The following is a 16,944-nucleotide window of genomic DNA, read 5'->3' as shown; positions in this document are numbered from 1 at the left end:
ATTGATTAACCACCAAGATGGGAATATAATGTGACTTCCAAAATCAAATCATATCCATTTTAAACAGTTGAGTTTTTCAACACTGTCCAAGTGCGTTTGAGAACAAAAACTGCAAAGTACACAACTCTAAGAGCCCCTGATGCAGCCGAAACTCGGCTGGAGTCGGACGGGCATTATTGTTTTGAATACATTTACTTTCCAAGGCATCAATTTTGTTTTTGTTTTTTTCACATCCGTGGCTACTCAAGACCGACTACCACTTTGTTTTTGGGGACCTTCCTTATATTTTCTAACATTCAGTTCTGGATTGCAAGTAGGCATGCTGATAATTGAGATAACCTCTCAAAATGGCTGTACTCCTAGACTACAGATGATTTAAATGCCATCTGCAAACATCATACACTTGAACCCAAGTGAGGATCAAAAACCTCAAGGGTAGAATACATACATTGATCAGAATTAAAGCAAAAAACAGAGACATACAAGTAAAATTCCAGACCTTTCTTCTTTTAAACTCTCATGTTCAATGCAATAAAAAACGGACTGAAACCAGTCCTTCACTATCTCAGCAGAACTAGGAGTCACAAAATGAAACTCCAGAGAGGATGACTCAGAACCAATGTCAGGAACTTTTTCTTCACGGAGAAGGCGGTTGATGCCTGGAATGCTCTTCCAGAGGAGGTGGTGAAGATGAAAATAGTGAAAGAATTCAAAGGGACAAGGGATAAAAACTGTGGATCCCTAAAGGCTAGAGGATGGAAATGAAGAAAAGGGTGCATGGGGGTAACTTGCTGGTGCAGTGGTTACTATCCTTAACCAATAAGCATTTATAGTATTGATGCAACTCCAACATTGCTCTCTGCTTCAACGGCAGGAGGGTGGGGGGAATTGGACTTAGACAGCAACAAATGAGGGCCTTGACTTTTACAGTCTGGGGAAATGATGCACAGATATAAGGGGAAAAACACAGGATTGCTTCTATGGCCAAATCCATAAGCAAAGCACGTCAAGCAGCACTGTCTGAATTTTCAAAAAGGCTCTTCACCCAGTAAAAGTGTTGCTAGCAGTAAATTTGGATGAGTTATCATAAGGCTTGGGGATAACTGCACGGGGCAGCAAATGCTACCCTTAAGAGAAACATGGGGTAACCTGCATGGCACATGTGCCACTAAAGTTGACTTTTTAAGAATAGAACAGAGTACAGCCTCCTTAAGCAATGCTGGTAAGATCCCAGTTTGCAATGATAAGTTTCTAACACTGGTGGTAACCCTGCTCAGCATTCTTTAACTAAACATGCTGAGCATGGATTAAGGGGGAACATGAAGGCCTAGAACAGTATATGCCCTCCTTTTCATGCTCAAACACATCTACATTAACAGAAATACTGGACCAGGCAGTGCAGAAGAGATGATTCATATGGTCATAAGAAGAGCTAGCAAAGCCCTGAAAGCATTCTCATTCAAATTGACAACCAGATAGCCATGTTCTACATGAACGAACAAGGAGGCACAGGGTCATGGGACTCTTTGTCAAGAAATGATAAAGATATGGGATGGGTCTACAGACATCAAGCCATCTTGCAAGTGACCTACCTTCCATGGGTCTCTAATACGCTGGTAGACTGCCTCAGAAGAATATTTTGACCACACAAATGGTCTGTACAGCAGTCGACAGCCAGCGGAAGGGGTGAATTATGCGGTAAACAATTGCTCAGATTCATCACTTTACTCTCCTAACAGGGGCGCTGTCGTCAGACTGCTAAGGACTGCAGGTAAAACACTGATCATTTTAAGCGCAAACCTTTGTTACAATAGAAATGAAGAAGGGATGACCACAATGCCATAAAAGCCAGTGATTAGAAGTACCATCATTTTCACAGCAAAAATTAATGTTACACAAGACAGACCCTCACCAAAAGAAAATAGAAAGGCCATGAAGTATAAATAAGGTCATAAAGTATAAATAAAAATGTGCCAACAAAAACTGAACTAGAAACCACAAGCCCAACTGTATTATACAGTGCAACAATGGAAAAACAGAATAATTCCTCACAAAACATCAAGCAATAAAATCAAGACATAAAACATTCATAATATTAAAATCATACTAACAGAAAGAATAAATGTTAAAACAGCCAATAAACATACAATAATTTTAAAAACCTTATTAATTTCCCAAAACACCAATAAAATATTTTAAAACAGCAGCAATATCAACCACCACCCAATAATTAAAATAAGGATTTTAAAAACTCCTCTTCCCCAAACCTGGGATCTTTCATTTCTAGTCACCCTGAGATTGCTGTGGATTGGGAGAGGGAGGGCTGCACAAACTATCTTTTCTGTCTCTCACACTCTCCCTCTCTCTCACAATCACAGGCTCTTTCCCTCAGACACACTGGGGTATATTTTAAGACATGCGTGAGCGTCCATGTGCGCCACCTGGTGCACGCACATGGACATGCGATTTTATAACATGCGCGTGCATGTTATAAAAATCGAGGGTCGGCGCGCACAAGGGGGTGCACAATTGTGCTTCTTGCGCGCGCCGAGCCACACTGCCTTCCCCGTTCCCCCGAGCCTGACCTTCCCACCCCTTCCCCTATCCATTCCCCCCCAGCCCTACTCTAACCCCCCCCTGACTTTTATTTTACCTTTTGCACCTGCCGGCAGCCTGCCAGCAAGCAATCCTCTGACACAGCGGTAATGGCTACTGTATCGGAGGCCTCTGGCCCCACCCCGGACCGCCCCTTTAGTAAAGCCCCGGGACTTACACGCGTCCCAGGGCTTTATGCATATCGCCGGGCCTTTTGAAAATAGGCCCGGCGCATAACCTTTTGAAAATCCGGCCTATTATGTGTGTGTGCTTGCCTGTGAGAGCCTGTATGTGACAAATAAGCTTTCACAGCCATGCACACTCACACAAAACACAGCAGGCTCCCAGTCTCTCTCTCTCTCTCTCATAGGCACGCTCACGTGTACACACAGGTTCCCAATCTCTCTCTCATAGGCACGCGCACACACACAAAAGCAGGCTCCCAAACTCTCTCTCTCATAGGCGGGTGCACACACACACAAAAGCAGGCTCCCAAACTCTCTCTCTCATAGGCGGGTGCACACACACACAAAAGCAGGCTCCCAAACTCTCTCTCTCATAGGCGGGTGCACACACACACAAAAGCAGGCTCCCAAACTCTCTCTCTCATAGGCGGGTGCACACACACACAAAAGCAGGCTCCCAAACTCTCTCTCTCATAGGCGGGTGCACACACACACAAAAGCAGGCTCCCAAACTCTCTCTCTCATAGGCGGGTGCACACACACAAAAGCAGGCTCCCAATCTCTCTCTCTCATAGGCGCGTGCACACACACACAAGCAGGCTCCCAATCTCTCCAACCTTCTTTATTCAGCCACATAGCCCAGACCCATTCAGCAGCCTTCTTTCTTTTGCCCGGGCCCAGTCAGGATTGAAAAAAAAAATAGCAGGGTGGCTGAGAATCAGGGCACTGAGCTTGAGAGTCTGGGCACTGGCCCCATGTGCCTGGTGCTAACCACACCCCTGATGCAGTGCAACAATACAGTAGGAGAAAGAAGAGGGGGAAGGGAGACCAGCACAGCACAGATCTTGCTGCGGCACAGTGGTTAAGAGGCTCTGCCCTAGAGTCTAGAGGTTGGAAATGGGTAAACAATATAAAACTTTAGGTGTAGCACTTCAGATTGTGGCTTGGGGTGACCAGCCCGCACAACTGAGGCCACAAATTCGTTACTTGGTTGTAGAATAGAGCAATTATTTATGAGACACTTTCACATTTACAGCCCAATTAGCTTTGATGCTTTTGACATAACTGCAACATCACTCTCTGCTTTGATGGCGGGAGAATTGGATTCAGAGGACAGCCAACGCTGGGTTCCAACTTTTATGATACAGGGTACTAATATGCTTACATTTGTGAAAAACATTATGTAGCACAAGACTGTTTCTATGGACAAATCAAAAAGCAAAGCATGTTCAAGCAGCATTGTTTTAATTATCAAGAAGGCTGGTCTTCCCATAAAAATGTGGATAGCTTTAATTTTGTTTTAGATTTGATAGTTGCTTGGTTTTGATTGCAAATATTACTACCCTTAATATAAGGCTTGGGGGTAACCAGCATTGAACAGCATTTATTACCTTTAACATAAGGCTTGGGGAAACCTGCACAAAGCAGCAGTTATTACCTTTAAGATAAGACTTGGGGGTGAGCGTCAGGGTGCAGCAGCTGCTACCCTAACAGAATGGTGGTAACCTGCAAAGAACGGCATTTTCCACATGCAGCTTGCTGGACGGAGTGGATGGACTATTTGGTTGTCTTCTGCCAATTGTTACTATATAAGTGCTGTTTGGGGACTGCTAAGGCAGTGGGGCAATTTCAAAATAGAAAAGTATTGATTTTTTTTTTTTTACAGAAATACAGAGATAGAAGTACATATCTGAACTAGTGCTTGGACAAAAAAAAAAAGACCGAGGAGGCTCATAAGGTAATGCCCATGCGGGAATTCCCGCAAAAGCTCTACAAGCTGAGAGAGAGAGAGAGGTCTGTTCGGTGCCGCTGGATGATGTTTCTCAGGTGTCACAGCTAATTCAGCCCTGCTTATCGATGAAAAATAAAAGTTTTAGACAGTCCCCCTCTAAAGACTGTAACTGCAATGACTAAACTAAAATAAGCTGGGAAAGAATATATGATAGGGGAAAAATTCCACAGGTAGTTTCAAATTAAGGTTCATGGTACCAGATCCCAGACATTGTACTCATTGAACTGGAAGCTCAAAAGAAGCAGGAGAAAAACTGCTGAATAGTAAAACACGCACGCACACACAACCCACCACCTCCTGATAGATCTTATGTTCTTGCATTTATAAATCACTCTTCTGGAAAAATTTAGTATGGCTACACTCACCAAAAAAAAAAAAAAAAAGTTCAAAATATATAATGTCATAGTTTTTGATGAAATGGGCAAAACGGGGAAAAAAACTGGGCACGTTGCTGCAAACCACTGTGAATCTGGTCATTTCCAAGGTGTCCATAAATTTTTACCTGCTAAAATCTATGTTGAATAAAATCAAATTTCCAAATGTTCTTTAAAAAAAAAAAACACACAGGTTTAATCCTCTTGGTTTGACTACAGTTAAAATACTTTTGTGTTACCCCAATCAAGTTAAATATATAGTCAAACTCAGCCAAAATGTCTAGAACAGACCACGCTCATTTCATAACACAAACCCAAAAACAGCAAGTGGAGCAGAAAAGAAATTACAAATACAGGATTCACATGAGAAAAGAAAACGTGTAGTTAGAATTTTTCTGCTCAAAAGCTTTTTAATAAAGAGTCTTTATCCAATATATGTTTATTCCAAATGCATGTCACAGAGATTACAACTGAAAATTCTTCCAGTTCCTTGAAATGATCATGTTTCGCCAAGGAGTTGCATCGGGAGGAACCAACGAGAAGATTTCACATCTATAGAGCAAACGTTCTAATTAGAACAGAGGCAAATACACTTAAGATCTTTAAGGATTACATACCTTTTTTTTTTTTAAGTTCCCAATAAACATTTCATATCATTTTATTGTTCTTGATAAACATTTCCTATCTATAGCACTCAAAACACAAGGCACCGCCCATAGTAACAACTTATAGACAATATTCTAAAATTGTGTACATATCAACAGGGTTATTCAAATTATAAATGTGACAGCATTCTCCGCAGCAGCAGCAGTTATCCTAATGCGCTGGGATTTGGACAGCATTTAACATAAATACAAGGAAACTGCACCAAAACTGGGCTACCAATCGGAAAAAAGCACCTGACCTAGAGTTCTATCAGCATTGAAGGAAAGGCGCCAATTAAGAAGAAACTTAGAAATCGATGTGAGCCAAAGAGTTCAAATACAGTCCAATACAGTAAAGCTGTAATTCATTATTTATTTATTTAAAGTTTTTTATATACCGCCACTCATCAGAGATATCGCGTCAGTGTACAGCGAACAGGAACATACACCAAAGCGTTATACATATAACATCAGGTTAATATATGAATTCTTAAACATGAAACAAGGAAAACAAGGAAAACATAATTATAGCATAAATTCATAATTCATGAACCAGATGTTAAAAAAAAGTTGTTCAAAAGAAGCAATTCAGAAGAAAGGGGCCCACTCAATTTCACGATTACAACCAAAAGAATTCAATGAATGTGCACGTAGTTTTCCCCACATATAACAGCAAGCATGGGCATTGAATACACGCTACCCAAGTGGAGGAGCAGCGAGAATGGGCTCTAAGTGTGTAAGCTTTGCCTGTAATGGGGTTCATGATACTAATAATCAACAGAGAGTGTATGCAGACTGAACAATGATTACATGGAAAATGACCTGGACTGATGTGTCTGAGGTTGGTAAAACAGATTTTAGTTTGGAGTCAACCAAGTGGTCCCTAAAGCTTTTCCCTACTTAATAGCAAAGCAGAGAATGCTGTCACATTTATAATTTGAATAACCCTGTTGGCATGTACACAATTTTAGAATATTGTCTATAAGTTGTTACTCTGGGTGGCTTCATGTGTTTAATTTGAGTACTATGCTATTCTTTTCCATAGATATGAAATGTTTATCAGGAGCTTTTAAGAAACAATATGTAATCATTAAAGGTTACGGGTAATCTTTTCTGTATTTGCCTCTATTCTAATTAGAAATTCTGTTCTATAGATATGAATACTTCTTGTTGGTTCCTCCTGACGCAGCCCATTGGCAAAACATGATCATATCGGGGGACTGGAAGAATTTTCATATAGGGAAAAATAACCCTTGCTGTAGTTACACAATATTAGGTTCCATATTAGGAGCTACCACCCAGGAAAAAGACCTAGGCATCACAGTGGTTAATATTTTGAAATTGCAGGCTCAGTGTGCTGCAGCAGTCAAAAAAGCAAACAGATCGCTGCCTCTGTATCGCTGCATGGTGAGACCATACCTTGAATACTGTGAACAATTCTGGTCACCGCATCTCAAAAAAGATATAGTTGCGATGGATAAGGTACAGAGAAGGGCAACCAAAATGATAAAGAGGATGGAACAGCTCCCCTATGAGGAAAGGCTGAAGAGGTTAGGGCTGTTCAGCTTGGAGAAGAGATGGCTGAGAGGAGATATGATAGAGGTCTTTAAAATCATGAGAGTTCTTGAACGAGTAGATGTAAATCGGTTATTTACACTTTCGGATAATAGGACTAGGGGGCACTAGTTAGCAAGTGGCACATTTAAGACTAATTGGAGAAAATTCTTTTTCACTCAACATACAATTAAGTTCTGGAATTTGTTGCCAGAAGTTGTGGTTAGTGCAGTTTGTGTAGTTGGGTTTAAAAAAGGTTTGGATAAGTTCTTGGAGAAGAAAAGCAAGTTTGCTTACCGTAAACTGTGTTTTCCGTAGATAGCAGATGAATTAGCCATGCTGTATGGGTACGTCCTTCGTGCCACTAGGTGGCGGAACTCTCTAAGACTAGCAAAGTCTTTTAGCTAGGTGCTCCCACCCTCCTGTATCGTGACAGGATTACCTCAGGCTCCTCAGTCAGTGACAAAGCAAGGTAGGTATGCTAGAACTGTCCGGGGAGGCGGGCGGGACAGCATGGCTAATTCATCTGCTATCTATGGAAAACACCGTTTACGGTAAGCAAACTTGCTCTTTTCACGTAGATAAGCAGCTGAATTAGCCATGCTGTATGGGAGTCCCCAGCTGACGTATTGAGCAGATAGTGTATGTTATTTCTTTTTATTATTTTTTTTTTACTCAATACGAAAACAGTGGTGGACAGTTCCTATAAAGGTTGTATTTGTTTGGTATTTGTACACTTCTGTAGGATAGTCCGTTCCAAAAAAGGAATCATCCACAGTCTGATTGCGTAAACAGAGGTGGGATGCAAAAATGTGGAGCGATGACCATGTGGTTGGTGCATCGATGTCAATGAGAGGTACTTGATCGAGAAAGGTAGTCGAGGTTGCCATTGCTTGCAAATGATGAGCCTTTAGGGTCGCAAATAGCATGTGTGACCATGTAATATGGCTGAACTGCATAGAGTTGGATATCCCTGAGGATAGAGTTCTTTGTCACTGGACAGCCTTGCATGTTTAGATAGAGCGAAAGAAACAGGTGTGAAGGTCGATTGGGTGACAGAGTGCGCTTTTTGTAGTATGCTAGCACACGGTTGCAATGCAAGGTGCGTGACTTTTTCTCATTGGCATTTGCATGAGGTCTTGGATGAAAGGTGGTAAGGTGACGGTCTGGTTAATGTGGAAAAACTGGAAATAAACGTTGGCAGAATTTTCTGGTGAGTGTGCAAGGTCACCTTGTCTTGGTGAAATTGAAGATAAAGAGGGTAATGATCCAATGTCTGGAAGTCACTTACTCTCCCATACAGAATTTAAAGCAAATTAAGAAAAAGCACCTTCTATTAGAGGTAGTGAAGGTGACAAGTATTCAAAGATTCAAAGGCAAAAGTATCGGTGAGTCTAACAGGCTCAGATAAACCGAGTAAATGTTATCTATTTTCCCATTGCTCTCTGTTGCAAAGAGATCGACTGCAGGGACAGTCCAAACTGAGAAACTCCATGAGCCACCTTTGGAGTCAGGTGTCATTCGTTGGGGTGAAAAATTCTATTGAATTTGATCGTTCTGGAATTGAGAATCTCAGGCAATAAGTGGCTTGTAGATGGAAGAATCCCTGGTGTGCCCATTCCAGAATCAGAACTGCCTCGTAGCAGAGGTTCCATGAACCGGACTTCCCTTTCTGGTGTATAGAGAACATTGTTATTCAGTTATCCGTGTGAATCATGACTAGCTTCCGTTGTGGGAACTCGCTGAAGACTCGAAGAGCGTGTTTACGTCCTTGAGCTTCAGAAGGTTTATGTGTAGTGTACGGTCACACGAAGTTCATGGATCTTGTGTTTTCAAATGAGCTGCCCATTCCTTGGGTGCTGCATCTGTGGTGAGTATCACATGATGTCGAAGGGTCGGAGAGGTAAGCCCGTTGATCGTGTGAACGGGAGTAGCTACCATTGTAGGTCCCTGAGTATGTTGCTGGTCAAGGAATGGGTGTGGACAATGGATGAAGAAATGAGTGTTTGAGACCCATTGTAGGCGGCGCATATGTAGGCACATATGTAGAACTACGTAGTGGCTGCCCATGTGTCTTAGAATAGGTAGAACTTGGCAAGCTGGTATTGTGGTACTGTGAAACAAAGTTGTAAATAGTATGGGGAGAGCAAAGCTCTCGGGTGAGGTAGAAAAAAGTCCTGTCTTGGATTGTGGCAATGTAGGCTCCTATGAGCTGCAAAAACTTTAATGGTTTCAGCTTCGAGTTTTCAAAGGTGATCAGGAGACCCAGATTGTCCAAAGAAGAATCGTGCCGTAGTCATAGTGGATTGGAGGCTAGTAGGAGCAGTCGTCGAGATAGGAAATATTTGTAGCCCTTGTCAACAAGGGTTGCCTTTGCTACTGCCATGAAGTTGTTAAAACCCCTGGGGCAAAGCAAGGTCGAATGGAAGACCTTGGATTGGAAGTGATGGTTGTCCACCCAGAGAAACGAGGGGACACTAGAAACATTTTTTTTTTTAGCTAGTGCAAGCCCCGGGAATGAAGAAAAAGGAAGAAAGGACTTGAGAGAAGTCATTATCTGTAGTTCTCACAGGATAGGTTCCTGGTTAGGTGACAAGTGTAGTCCTGAGACGACAATGGTAATCAATGTAATATGATGCCAGGCTGGAAGAGAAGTTGCAATCATCATGGCAGATGTTGAGGATGCAGCGGTTGCTGTGGCTGGCGAGGCGTCGTAGCACGCTGACGTGATGCCTGTTGTTGATTAGTGTGTTGTCTCGATGGTTGGTGAGACAGAGGCTTATAATAGGGATGAGGCATAAGGTCTTCCCCTTTTTTTTTTTTTAATCCTCGGCAGCGGGCAGAGGTTGAAAATTAATGTCGTGATATAGATGGACAATGATGAACTGTTAGTGAGAAAGGGTGCTGTATTCTGTACCTTAAGCCTTATGAATGGATCAGTGAACGGATGTTGGAAAAAAGAAAAACGTTTCTAGACTATATGGTAAAGTTTCCCATATATCTGGAATATTGTCTTTTATGGCTGTGAAGGTAACCATGTAACGTCTGACTGTCAAAGCATTTGCTGAAGTGTTAGATGAAACTTCAAAGACTTAGGACAGGATCTTATGAAGTGCTGCCATTCTTCTTGAAGGGAATAGTATTGAGGTAACATGGCATCTGCCAAGTTTGTTGGAGATGTGCTTTAGAGCCCGTAGATTATCCAAAGATATGGCTGATATAAACTCGATGGTTTGAATGCAGGCATTGAGCATTTCAGATGGAATGGCTTTATTCACCCCTTTCTTTTTTTTTTTTTAATTCATCCAGTGACTTATTATCCTCTTTCGGCGTGAGAACGGAGCTTGGTCTTACCAGCCATCTGTATCGTCCCCTCAACTAGCATGGAGTGATGTGGAAAGGTGAACATTAGTGTGAAAAGAGAATTATTCGTAATACCTTAATTCGATGTTAGGAATGTTGGAGGAACCAACAAAGGAGAATTATAGGACCCCCACTGTAATGCTGTGGTAGAGACTAACCGGAATCGCTCTGGCGTTTGTCATTAGTCTTTGACCGACCCTTACGGGTCGAGTCGGTGGTAGAACGTGCACGAGAAAGTATGGACTCCAGCATGCCACTCGCCATGTGTGTCTTTGGCGGGGGGGGGGGGGAGATTGGGGGTGCACTCGTCTGTGAACTTCCCCCCCTTAATGAACTTGTTTTTGGGGGGTTTTTTTAATGTCCACTTTAAGTTTTAGCACTGGCTAGGTACACGCATTGTAGCTGTGATGCATTCCCGGCGTGTGGACGCCTCAGAGCACTCATGGCTAGTTCTGCGGTCTTGCTGACTTCATTGCCTTTTTTTTTTTTATAAGGTAGTGAACGCCTTGATACTGTGAGGTAGGTGGCGCAGAACCGCGTCTATGCACCAGGCGCCCGCGCCCAACACTGGCGCGGCCGGCGCCCCCACCAGTGTTCAGCGCGGCCGGCGCCTATGCTGATGGTGCCGATCTGTGGCAGCCGAAGCCTTAAGCTAGGCCATGGCGTGCTGGTGCGTGCGTCGATTCTCTGGAGCACCGCTCCACGCGTCGATGCCTCGGGCGCCGGCCAGTGCGTCGATGCGCGTGTGCAATGGCATCCGTGTTGATTCCTTGGCACACCGGCGCACGCAGTAATGCATCCGCCCGCTAGTGCGCCGACCCTCCAGGGCAGGCGCTAATGCGCCTGTCCTCCAGCACAAGAATTGATGCTCTCGGCGCGCCGAAACTGAAGTCCATCGGTTGGCACGCCGGCGGCTTGGGGCACCGAAGCTGAAGGTAATCAGACGGTGCGCCAGCGGGCATGTCGATGCTTCGGCACCGTGGCACAGACAGTGATGCCTTGGCGCTCTTTCTTTTGGCAGCCAGTGAGTCAATTACGGCTTGAAAGTGCACCCCTTCTGTGCCAGCCCAGGTAAACCAGGAGGATAACAGAGGAGACGAAGCTGAAGGCAGCAGTCGGCTAGGAGGGGGAGGGGGTACCCTGAGATGTTAAAACAATCTCGTGAGGCCAGCTTCAAGGAAGGTTTCTTTCCTTCTTGTTGTTTTTTCTTTTTTTTTTTATCTTCTTCTTTTCTATGAAGACCTATCTTTTAAAGATAATATTGGGTTTCCTAAGTATAGTGAAGAGAAGTAGAGAGTTCCGTGCACTGTGTTGCACGGAAAAAATCTGACTGAGGAGCCTGAGGTAATCAAGTCACGACACAGGAGGGAGGGAGCACCTAGCTAAAAGACTTTGCTAATCTTTGAGAGCTCCGCCACCTAGTGGCATGGAGGACTTACCCATACAGCACGGCTAATTCAGCTGCTTATCTACATGAAAAGTCCATTAACTGCTATTAATCAAGTTGACTTAGGAAATGGCCTCTGCTATTACTGGCATCAGTAGCATGGGAGCTTCTTGGTGTTTGGGTACTTGCCAGGTTCTTGTTGAAAATAGGATGCTGGGATTAATGGACCCCTTGGTCTGACCCAGCATGGCAATTTTTTATGTTCAGTTGTAATCTCTGCGACAAGCATTTGGAATAAACAGCAGTGCTGACACTGGATAAAGACTCTTTATTTAATAAAAATTAAAAAAAAAAACTTTGAACAGAAAAATTCTAATTGCATTCTCTTTTCTCATGTCTTAACACACATCTTGGATAAAAATAAAACAGGCAATTTATTGCCAAACTGAAAATTTCACTTGTCTTTAAGAGAAGACTATCAGACTGCCAAGATCCAACTTTTTTTGCACTTTTCATTTTCTCTCACTCATCACAATTATTCTTAGGCAACTGACTTCATGAAAGTCAGTACTTTGAATTACAGTTAAACAGTTTGCTTTAGATTACAACTTTTCATCTATAACTGGAGGGCAGCCAGTTCTGTAGGTGCTTAAGCACCCCTGGCTCCTTCACCCCCATCATTTGGGAAACTGAGAGCTCTGTGCTTCTGAGCCACAGGATAGGACAGGCAGGAAGTACTTGTGTCTCCTTTGCCACCATGTTTGTTTTATCTTTTTTGCCAGGGATGGAGTGGAACTCAATTGTGCTGAATTCAGCACCCCTAATCATTTTGAAAAGTAGATTTCTATGCACACCTGAATATCCCTGTCGTTCTCTAGCAACCCTGAATATTCCTGTCGTTCTCTAGCAGATAAATGTCATCTCTTTATCCATCCACTACAGTCAAGTATTCTTTGAAAATTGAAACTAGAAAAAATGAAATATACTTGTGTAACCCCTTATGGAATGTATTTTCACAGCAAGTGTCCCTTTAAGAAAAATTAAGAGGGCATAGAGTATGCTCATTTGGATGCTGCTATACTATAAGAGGAACAGTTAAGAGCAATACACATGTAGCTGAAGAAAATACACTTGAAATAGCTGCATATAGTCAGCAGTACTGAGGTTTCCTTACTCCTGCACAGACCCCTGAAGGAGGCAGCAGATCTGTGTAACCAGCTAGTTGTGGGCCACCCCCCATGACTTTTACCCATACTCTCGAGTTATACCACTGCCTTGTTTGGATTCTAACCACTGCTCCATGCAAGTCACCCAGTGCTTTATTGCCATCCTCTTGCCACCAGGGATTCTCTGCATCTATCCCACGCTTTTGCATTCTCTTAACATTTTTGTCTCCACCAGGAGGGCATGCCATGCATCCATCCTTTCCGTGAAAAAATATTTTCCGACATTAATCCTGAATCTATGCCCTTGGAGATTCATATCATGTCCCTTAGTCCTAGAAAAAGGTTTGCTTCTTGCGTATTAATAACACCTTTCAATAATTTAAATGTCTATCATATTTGCCCGTCTCTCCTCTTCTCTGGGATATACATATTTAGTTCATCCCCCTGTCTTAGTTGCAATACTAGCTCCTCAGCAGTAGCAACTCATCCCTGAAAAACTCAGCGCGGGGCCTGGAAGCCCCCGTGTGCCTGACCTGCGGAAGCACCACCCCCTTACATACGGGCTTCCTGTTACCATGAAAACCTGTGCCAAAGGGCCTGTTAGACTGGGAAGTGTCTCATGCCCCGTACTGAGTTTTCTTTAAGGAGGTGCTGTTACTGTGAGGCTATTGGTGCCATTCTGCAGGACAAGGTGCCACGGCAGGCCAGAACCAGATAGCAGGATAGCAACAGCAGCGCTCTGTTGCCTATGAAAGTTTAGCATCGAGGCAGTTGCCTCCACCTAAATCCGGGCCTGAATGCACCCCAGACGATGAATTGAATTCCGAGTAAACGCTACATCGACAAGCAAAAACTCGACAGCAGAGAAACGACCTCCTCAGCAACAAACATGCAAACCGCTCCACCTCAGCCAGAATTATCTATTCCCTCCTGCCCCCCCCAAAATGTCCCTTTATCAGCTATTCATACAGACAGCGCTGAAAGGTGCAGACGTTATTGTTTGTTAAATGTCTGCGCTCTGTTTCCTTTGAATTCTCATCAGCCCGCGCCAAGCCTCTACTACGCTGCCAGCCGAGAAGCGGCGTGGTTCCCTTTAGAGAATAGAGGCACTTAAGTCAATCGCGTCTCCCGTGCCGCGCTACCGAGACCCTCCTGCGCTTTAGCAACCACGCAATTGGCGTCTATCCGCAAAGCCTGCCGGGCCGGCTAGGCCTCGGCGCTTCAACTGTGACAGCCGGATACGCCCGACGCGGCTTTTGGGCCTCCCTCCCACCTCCAGAGAAGCAAAGCGGATAAAACGAGCTTACATGTCGGTGCCCTGCTGCGTAAATCCGGAGTTAATACACCCCCGGGCTATCCGCCTCCACACGGCGTCCCTGCCCGTGAAGTGGTAGAGCTTGCGGCACACTTGGCCGAGCCTGCCCAGAGCCTGCGAGTCGAGGTAGGAGAAGATGACGAGGAGGATGTCTTCGGGCAGAGCGAGAAACGGGGACATGTCCAGCCCGCTCCCCTCCCGCGGCTTCCTCTACCTCCCGGGGCCGGTGTCCGAAGGTTTGCAGGGGCCCGGCCTTCCTTCCCATTGTGTTTCGGAGACAGCGGCTCAGAAGTAGCTCGGAGTGGAAGCCATCATAATCGGAGTATCAGTCACATGGCCGGCAGCTGGCTGTCAATCAAAACTGCTACAGCACCTTGTTAGAAGTGGATTAGAGGCCCCCATGCCACCGATTTTGGTTACAGGAGTAATCAGACCTCCCGTTTTATTCCTAATATTTGCATAGTCTGCTATAGAAGGGGGTTTGGGGTTTTTTTATTATTTTTAAAGAGTAAGAAAGAGCAAACAACTCCAGCACAAAAGCCTATAGCAAAAACGCTTATTAAATTATATCGGCTACCTTAAAATAACATTGGAAAATTGCAGAATTAATTTGCTTTGCTTTTTCACAGATTCAGCTTAAGTTGTAAGATAACGTTTTTTTAAATTAAAAGTGCTTTGTTATGGATGTATAATTCTATTGTTCAGTGCTACATATTTTCTTAACAGTTGGACAGATTTTAGCAGGCGTGCTACTTTTATAATTTTTCCACCACATCGCTCTCACTCTCTTTAGTATACTCCTCAGTCCGCTTAAGCATGAACCCTAATTTATTAAAAAAAAAAAAAAGTGCTTAGCGTAAAACACATCCTCTCTTTTAAAAAAAAATACGTTTAAAAACCGGAATTCCGCTGCTGTTTGTTTGGTTCGAGGCTGAGCCACCAATTGACTTCCTTTTAAACCTCTTCCAGTTGCTGACTTGGGCACTACATGTGTGTGGGCGGAGCTAAGAGGTACAGGAAGACGTCATAACTTCTTTTTTGCTAGCTATTTGCTTAACTGGGACTGCAATTTTAACTTTCCTATTCGGTTTTTAGACGTAGTAGACTAACAGAATGCTTAATATTTTATTCTTCCATCTGTCTTCCATTTCATGGATTTATTTTTTTTTGCAAGAAATAGCATGCACTACTGCTCAGATTCCATCAATGTACCAATAACATATACATATTTGGTGCTACAATACCTAAAGGCTAACATTATGCAACCTGTGCTGTTTATATGCATAGGCTCATATAAATCTCATAATTTATATGCAACTTTGCTATTAAATGTATAATATTTACATTTTTGGTCTTTTATTTCTGGTGGTATAGATTTTCCTTCCCTCCAGAAGCAGGATCTAATCAGAGAATAACCTAGGATGGGGATGCTTTCTGATTTTACACTAAGGTCAACACAAGGAAATCTCAAGGGAGTGTAGAAGTTGAAAATAATATATTTTTTATCCTTTATAATGTTGTAAAATGTATTTAAAATTAGTTTCAAAACAATCAGTATACAAGATTTACTAGAATTGACTCCCCCTTGCAATACACAAAGAACTATACTGGAAAAAACTTTTTCCAAATAAAATTATGTGCTGCAAAATGGGAAATCAGGTTTTGGTGTCCATTCTAGGCTGCTGAGCTGATGCCTGAATTGTCCAAGGCATGAAGTACTATGAACCTGGTGCTCAGCACTCGAAGATAAAGTCAAACTTCCAGCTACAGTAAAATGAAGTGATCAACCATGGAATGCAGTTGGAAGTAGCTCTAGTCACAGAAAATGACTGTCATACTTGGCATGTATGGGAGAGAAAATATAGAATGTTGGAATGCTCTTTAAAGAAATACTTTGGAAGAGATGGTTCAGGTGCCAATAGAAAAATTGAGAGACACTATAATTTGCTAGCTCAGGAGTTGTAGAATCTCTCAGAATGAGCACCTATGTCAGTCCTTGGCACCAAGATTATTTAAAATCATATTTGAGATTGTATGTGAGACTTTTAAGTTTACCAAAGATAACCATTCTTTTAGGAATACAATGTAGAAATTAAAGTGAATTTTAAAAGCTGGATGTGTGCCAAAATCGAGAGATATGTGCATATGTTGGACATGCATGTGTCCACCCGATTTTAAAAGCCACCCACATCTGCACACAAATCCTGATGCGCAAATATTGTGCATCAGGGAAAAAAAGGAGCAGGGCGGAGATGTTCCAGGATGGGGCCAAGAGATGTGTGTGCAAGTACCTACAAGCCTGGGTGTGCGTCCAGGACTAGGGCTGCGTAACTTTACTTCTACTATGGATGAGGAAGTGTTTGGGGAGGTCTGGGTTAATTGGGGAGTGCAGGCTAACAAACCAATTTGGAGGGATTCGGACGAACCAGTTTGGGATTTGGAGGACCTAGCTGTAGATTGGGCAGACTGGTGGAAGAACTGGTGAAACTGGTCATGTCTGTTATAAAATTCCTTCACGCAGCTCAAACCCGACATTACGCTGCTGGGTGCACACAAGTTTAAAATGGGG

The 16,944-nt window shown here is 43.2% G+C and overlaps 1 protein-coding gene across 1 annotated transcript in view; it reads right to left on the bottom strand.

Annotated features, from left to right (window-relative positions):
• Positions 1-14,785, bottom strand: part of FBXW4 (F-box and WD repeat domain containing 4) — a 426,456-nt gene extending 411,671 nt beyond the window's left edge. The window contains exon 1 of the mRNA XM_029610216.1: positions 14,368-14,785. Coding sequence (XP_029466076.1) covers positions 14,368-14,555 — 188 coding nt within the window. The 5' untranslated portion in view covers positions 14,556-14,785. The remainder of the gene's footprint in view (positions 1-14,367) is intronic.
• Between the last annotated feature and the right edge of the window lie 2,159 nt (positions 14,786-16,944).

The sequence above is a fragment of the Rhinatrema bivittatum genome, chromosome 7, assembly GCF_901001135.1.
Source record: "Rhinatrema bivittatum chromosome 7, aRhiBiv1.1, whole genome shotgun sequence".
Classification (NCBI taxonomy): domain Eukaryota; kingdom Metazoa; phylum Chordata; class Amphibia; order Gymnophiona; family Rhinatrematidae; genus Rhinatrema; species Rhinatrema bivittatum.
This window is presented reverse-complemented; position numbering and strand designations above follow the sequence as displayed.